Raw genomic sequence first — 7,125 nt, forward strand, 5'->3', positions numbered from 1 at the left:
AATAATAAAACATTCTTCTATATAGCGCTGTTCACCGCCATAGAACAGTCTCATGACGCTTTACAAAAACATTGGTTATTAAAATTCAACATTTTACATACAAAAAGTGTCCTCGTAAGAAAGCTACTAGGGGATATGTCATTAATTTGAATCCTTGGGTTGTTACGAACGGATAGGTTGAATCCCTGTTTGTATCTCTCCAGGAGCCTGATATCCATGGGCGAATACGGCCTGAGCTACAACGTGACGAACATGAGTGGCGACATCTTCCTCAACTACTCCTTGTCTGTAGGGGTGAAGCTCCTATCGCTCCTCCTCTTCTTCTTCCTCATAGAGAGGATTGGTCGACGCGCCTTCCTCCTCGTGTCAATCGGGACAGGGGGCGTGGTCTGTTTGGCGTCCATCCTCCCTACAGTCTTGGGCGGCAGCGGTAATCACATATCTATAGCGCGAGTCCCAACAATTGGCTCCAGATAGTTGTGATATGTACCTCGTCTCATTTTGTTTTCTGTGTCTACCTTTTTTCTGACTTTCACTTGTTGAAAGCGAAGAATAGTTAAGAATTTGGTTTCCACACACGAGGATATATCCCGAAACCACCGTTGAAATGTAAATATTCTCACCTACAGGGCGTCGTCTCTGTACCCAACAAGGAGCTTGGACGGCCCCTGGACCCCTGCTTCATTTGTGGAACCCCCCCCCCCCCTCTATTCTACTTGATCCAGCCCTGATTGTTATAGTGATAGTGTTGGTTTTTCTTGTGTTCTTGCAGTTGTTGCTTCGGTATTGTCGTATGTGCTGTTTTTGGTGGTTGTGTAACAATAAGGGCGATGGCGTGAGATACTGATTTTTATTTTTCTGTTTGTTTGTTTCTTTTTTGTTTCTTTGTTAATTTGCGTGTGTGGGTGCAGGGGCGGATCAGTTACTTTGTAAGGGGGGGTGCACTTTGAATCGAAAGTGAATGTGATGGGCGCGAAGCGCCCGAATTTGCTAGGGGGGTCCGGGGGCATGCCCCCCCGGAAATTGTTTTGGCCCAAAGAAGCAAAATGATGCCATCTGGTGCCATTTGAACTTAGAAATGGTCATAGAATCAGCTTTCCAAATTTTTATTTATTTTTTTGCTAGAGGGGGGGTGCACCTGCACCCTGTGCACCCCCCCCCCCCCCCCTCGTCCGCCCCTGGGGTGGGAGGGGGGCGTTCAACAGTTTAATTATGCGGGTGTCTGCGTCAGTGACTGTGTGTGTGTGTGTGTGTGTGTGTGTGTGTGTGTGTGTGTGTGTGTGTGTGTGTGTGTCTGTGAGGGTGGCTAACTCAACACATTACACACACAAAATCAAATGTGTTTACTGTATCGCAGATTGGGTCTTTCGAGGGCTGTCTTTCTTCGGCAAAATGTGTGTGTCTGCCGGACACTCCGCCAACTACGTGATGTCTCCCGAGCTCTTCCCCACCGTGCTGCGTAGCTTTGGTCTGGGCTCCTGTTCCATGATGTCACGCTTCGGGGCACTGGCCTCGCCCTACATCGCTGACCTGGTCAGTCTTAATTTGTACAACTACCGGACTCTCCCCCGACCCGCCATTTTCCTGGGAAAGCGACTAGCTTTCTTCCAACAGTAAGCACACATAAAAGAATTTCGGAAATAGTTGTGAAAGAGTTGTCTCTCTTTGAAGCATTGAGGCCAACTTTGCCCACGTGACATAATAGGCCAATAACTAGCGAGAGGCGTGTGTAAACATGTAGTCTAGTTCGCTCGAGGAACCCCCTCCCCCGCCCCCCCCCCCCCCCCCCCCCCCCACGAACATGTTTTCAATCGTGGTTGCAAAGTGTTGTGAGGAAGAGGGATGTTCCTTCTCGATCTCATTCAAAGGCCAATATCGGCGCGGCAGATGTATAGTTCTAGCTTCTCGTGCTGGCTTGGTCTCCTAGAGACGGATGTTCGGCTTTACCTCATCGTGACACATACGTTGGGCTTTTACATGGGAACAGAACATCAGTCAACTTAAACACATGCCAGCATTTAGCGGCCTGGGCCGGTAGGCAGAAGTCGAGTTTAGAGACTTTAGCTCGAGATAAACTACATTAAGGCTACAGTTTATCCCGGACCGAAGTCTCTAATCCATAGACTCTTGCATACCAGCTCTTAACTTTCTGTGCTTTCGTTTTTTGTTGGATCAAGTTTGTAACTGACATCAGTGTAATTACTCGAACATTGTTCAGGAAAACAATTCCGACTTTGCATAGAGCCCAGGCAGACCGATGGTTCTGGGTATGTGTTCACGAAGGAGGATGCTCTTATTTTTTTTGTAAAATGACATCGATTGCAAGAAAAGTTATTTGTGATTATCAAATTCGTCTCAGGTGAAATGCATACTCCGGGCCCATCACGCATGCGTCATTAACAGACACATAAAATAACCTGTGTCTTCACTTCTGCAGCAAAACATATCCAAGTTGAGCCCAAGAATAGTGTCCTGTATTTAATTTCTCCCTTAACAGACTGCCATGGTATAATGTCCCTTTAACATGAGAATATGGTTTATGGAATGAATCGAATGTCAGATCAAATGTTTAGCATTGCACTAAGATTTTGGCAGTTTTAACCCACTGCCAATGTCCTCTCCGTTAGCAAAGCCTGCAACAGCTTCCTTGAATCTGGGTCATTATTCTTGAATTTGGGATACAATTCTTGAATTTGGGTCACTATTCTTGAATTTGGGATACAATTCTTGAATTTGGGACCCTATTCTTAAACTCTGAATTCTATTCTTTAATTAGGGACACTATTCTTGAACTTGGAATAATATTAAAAAACATACCCCGGGTCGTATTTGCAGAACACGTACGTGAGCGGGGTGTGGGGGCCGGCTCTGCCCCAGATGGTGTTCGGGGTGGCCGGGCTGCTGACTGCTGTCATGATCTTCTTCCTGCCGGAAACCAGAGGTCGCAACTTGCCGGAAACTGTTCGTGACGCTGAACTATTTGGCAGGTAAATCAAGAATAGCTGCCGAGAGGTTTTGCTTTCCGTTTCTTTGTAGTTTTCGTGTATATGTACATTTTTTTATTTTTTTTTTGTAGTGTCCATAATCACTGCGGGCGATGTATTAGAGATATACTAACCGAGGCTTTACACGAGATTGGAGTTATCGGCCTTGCAACTATGTAGAATTACTTGGCGGGATGTTTTCGTTTAGCAAAGGCAAAGACACGCACAGTTGCCTGCCTACCGTAGGCATGAACACGGCACGTTTTTTGCTCAAGGAAATTCGAAGGCATGAAAATCAGAAGTATTGCAGGGAAATCCTCTCATATAGTCAAGTTGTACCGTTCTACTGCATATGTCCAGTATTGTTTGCCTTATAGCGTTCAAACAATGGTAACCGTCTTTTATTTGTGTGCGTTGCAGGATACCAAACGAAGACCTTGCTTTCAACACAGAGGTGGAAATCATACCCAAATCCAAGAACGAAGAAACAGAAATGCTTACACCCAATGAAAGCAAACATCACACAAATTGATTGCTCTTTTTGTTTTCAATTGTGTGTGTTTGTTTAATCTAAAACATATTTTATTCCGAAAATATTGGGTGACGCATTATGCGACAGAACCATGCACTTAGGGCCAAACAACAAGACGTACTTAAGCGTAAGTGTGGTCATGTATTTACATCCAAAGAGGACTGGTTTTGAACAGGTGCCTAACAGAAAACATTAAATTATTATATTAAGTTTAGAACATGATTTGAAGCAAGGTAGGTAGGAAGGAAAGATGACCGGAATTTCAATGATCGTCATCAAAATGTGGTAACACACGATCAACGTATACATAATTTCTGAAGATTTTGTACTGAACTTGAAGTTTATAAAACTGTAAGCACATAATCAGTAGCATGACTTTAATTAAAATAATGGACGTCTGATTTGCAATCGCTAAGCAATGCAACTCCCAAATGCTTGTTGTTGGCCGTGCCCTGTACTTCAATATCATGTTATGTCTGTCAAAAAGCCGAAATAACTAACAACATGTATACAATTTAACAATTCAGTTTTGCTGTCGTTGGGTTTTACTTGTTGGTGTCTTCAAAATTAATGTGGCTGTAGCAGAGAGTGTCCTGACTTGTGGTTGTCACTAGATTTGGGTTAATGCTGCAACTAAATTTAAAACAACGGTGCCGGAGATCTTTTGTGTTGTATGTTAATGATTATTTTTGTTGTTGTTGAGGTTATTTCCCAGCAAAGTGGCTCTGTGGTGGCTTCGTAACGTTTTACTCGTATTCAGATGTTTTCGCAGTTGGTTCACCGTGTCATTTTCAGGGCCGGACTAGGCGAAGAGGAGGGGTGGGGTGGGTTGCCAGTGGTGTCGCAGGGGGATGTCCCCCCTGGCAGCAGGGGCGGATCAGTTCATTTTATGACTGGTTTTTTTCAAAAGTATATTGTGAAGATATGGGTGTGAAGGCGCTTCGCGCCTAGCTTGCTAGGGGGGTCCGGGGGCATGCCCCCCCGGAAAAATTTGAAAAAAAGGATGCAAAATGGTGCAATCTGGTGCATTCTGAGGATGATCATTACCAGTTTCAGGCAGCAGATTTTGTCACTGAATAATACCCCAAAAATTGAAACTCAATGTAAAATAAAGAAATGCATACCTCATTCAATATTTTTATTTTTTGGCTGGGGGGGGGGGGGGTCCGGAAACCCTAGAACCCACCCCCCCCACCCCCCCTCGTTGTGGGGGTCAGGGGGCTCCTGAAGCTGACGGGTAGGTCATATTCTGAGATAGGAAAATGGTCGCTCCTTGCATGAAACGGCATAAAATAAGCAATAATAAAAAAAAATTAAATAAGTAAGGTACATGTTTAGGCTAGGGGGGGGGGGGGGGTTGCGCAACCCCCATAACCCCCCCGGTAGTCCGGCCCTGATTTTACTGCAAAACACATACTAGTTCAAGCGATGAATGTGTAGCCTTGTTTCATAGATTTTTGAGGTGCAGCAAAGTAGAGCATCTTTCATAAACCTGCAAACATTGACGCTATGGAAAGACAAATTAAGGAAATATCATTTTAAGAATATACAAGTCGCGTAAGGCGAAATTACTAGTCTACATTTAGTCAAGCTGTTGAAATTACAGAGTGAAACTGAACGCACTGCATATTTTTTTTAACCGAGACAATACAGCTTCGTCAATCCCCGCGGCAATTTTCCCGTTCAACACGAAGTGAAATTGACGAGGCAGATTAGCACAATAGCGTTCTGCGGTAAGCAGGAAAGCGCGCTTTTCTGTATTCTTCTTTTGACTTTCTGAGCTTGTTTTGAATTAAAAAAACATAATATCTCTATATGTTTTTGGAATCAGAAAATGAGTTCAAATAAGATGGAACCATTTTTTGATCGATTTCTTACATTTTAATCGTAGTACTAATTAACCTATTTTCGTTAATTGCGATCATATTTAAGGAGTAAACATAACATTAACAGCTATTGTGTTTTCAGCGTAGCGATAGGGTCCGATATTTAGACGAGACAAGTATAATGCCGACGAGTCGAAGACGAGTCGCATTATACTTGTTCGGAACTGATGTACACACAATATGCTTTTGGATATTGGCAAAAATGGCCGACTTCTGTAGCATTATGCTTTGATGATCGGAAGAGACCATCCAATCACAGTCCCCGAATTCCCTTATGTGTCCATCAGAATAGCTATATATGTATATATTTTTAGATTCAGAATTTGATGACGAATACGATGCAATCAATGTTGAATCTGTTTGCGACAATTTCATTTTTATTGAAAACTTTAATGAGCAAACTCATTAATAAATATTTAAGCCTTTACACTGAAAAACAATACCAAAGTCCGGGCTTCGTCGAAGATTACTTGACCAAAATTTCAACCAATGTGGTTGAAAAAAGAGGGTGAGACAGGGCCGCCTCAAGTTTCACTAAATGCCGGATATGACGTCATCAGACATTTATCGGTAAAAAGAAAAAATGGTCCGGGGATATCATACCCAGGAACTCTCATGTGAAGTTTAATGAAGATCGGTCCAGAAGTTTTCTCGGAACTGATGTACACACACACACACACACACACACACACACACACACACACACACACACACACACACACACACACCCTCGCCTCGATTCACCCTCTATGTTAAAAGATTTAGTCAAAACTTGACTAAATGTAAAAAGCAAAGTCATCACCGATTTATAAAAAATAAAACATCGGGAACATAAACTGCTGATTTCCAAAATCAATTCAACGTATTCCCGACCAAGTTCGCAGAAAACTCGTGATTTCAAGGTAGCTTAACGTCGGTCACACCTTCGGTCGCATGGTATTTCCCCTTTACTCAAATATGCAGGATTTTGTGATGAGTCAATGAAATGTTCGTTCTCGACTTATTAATAATAATAATAATAATAAAGTGTATTTATATTGCGCCTATCCCTTACAAAAAACAAAAATATTTGGCTCTAAGCGCATTACAACATGTGAAGGACTTGGTACAATCAAGTCTGACAAGTACAACAGCACAATATACAGTCGGTCTCTTAGGTAAAAGCAGCTTCGACAGTTAAACACTTCTACTAAAAGATCCTCTAACAATTTACAAACATAGTTAAAGAACATCGAGTTAATAGGAATTAAAAAAAAAAAAGGTTCTTATAATAAAACTATCTAGCGAACGACGAAGAAGAAGAAGAATAAAACTATCAATGTCAATGTATAACAAGTCATTCAACGTAAATGGCCAAAGAACAACAATAAAACAATGGTGATAAAACAGTTATACTCAATGGCTAATAACGAGGCAGAGTTAAATAGTATCGACACAAGATTAAAACAAAACATATTTCTGGAGACGAATTAACAACAATAAAGCAATGGTGATAAAACAGTTTTACTCAATGGCTAATAGCGAGGCAGAATTAAATAGTATCGACACAAGATTTAAACTAAACATATTCCTGGAGACGCATTTAATAATTATACATGTATCAAATAATCAATGTACAAAATACAGCCCTCGCAAGCAACCCGCCCCCAGCCGGCCCACAGCGCGCTACGATGGCAAGCGACCCCTCTCCTTAATGTGGCAAATACTGAACAGTGCACACAAC

The 7,125-nt window shown here is 42.2% G+C and overlaps 1 protein-coding gene across 1 annotated transcript in view; it reads left to right on the forward strand.

Annotated features, from left to right (window-relative positions):
• Positions 1-4,328, forward strand: part of LOC138962934 (organic cation transporter protein-like) — a 66,895-nt gene extending 62,567 nt beyond the window's left edge. Inside the window, exons 7-10 of the mRNA XM_070334903.1 lie at positions 204-430; positions 1,358-1,533; positions 2,836-2,987; positions 3,405-4,328. Coding sequence (XP_070191004.1) covers positions 204-430; positions 1,358-1,533; positions 2,836-2,987; positions 3,405-3,516 — 667 coding nt within the window. The 3' untranslated portion in view covers positions 3,517-4,328. The remainder of the gene's footprint in view (positions 1-203; positions 431-1,357; positions 1,534-2,835; positions 2,988-3,404) is intronic.
• The last annotated feature ends 2,797 nt before the right edge of the window (positions 4,329-7,125 follow it).

This window comes from Littorina saxatilis, linkage group LG3 (assembly GCF_037325665.1).
Source record: "Littorina saxatilis isolate snail1 linkage group LG3, US_GU_Lsax_2.0, whole genome shotgun sequence".
Taxonomy (NCBI): domain Eukaryota; kingdom Metazoa; phylum Mollusca; class Gastropoda; order Littorinimorpha; family Littorinidae; genus Littorina; species Littorina saxatilis.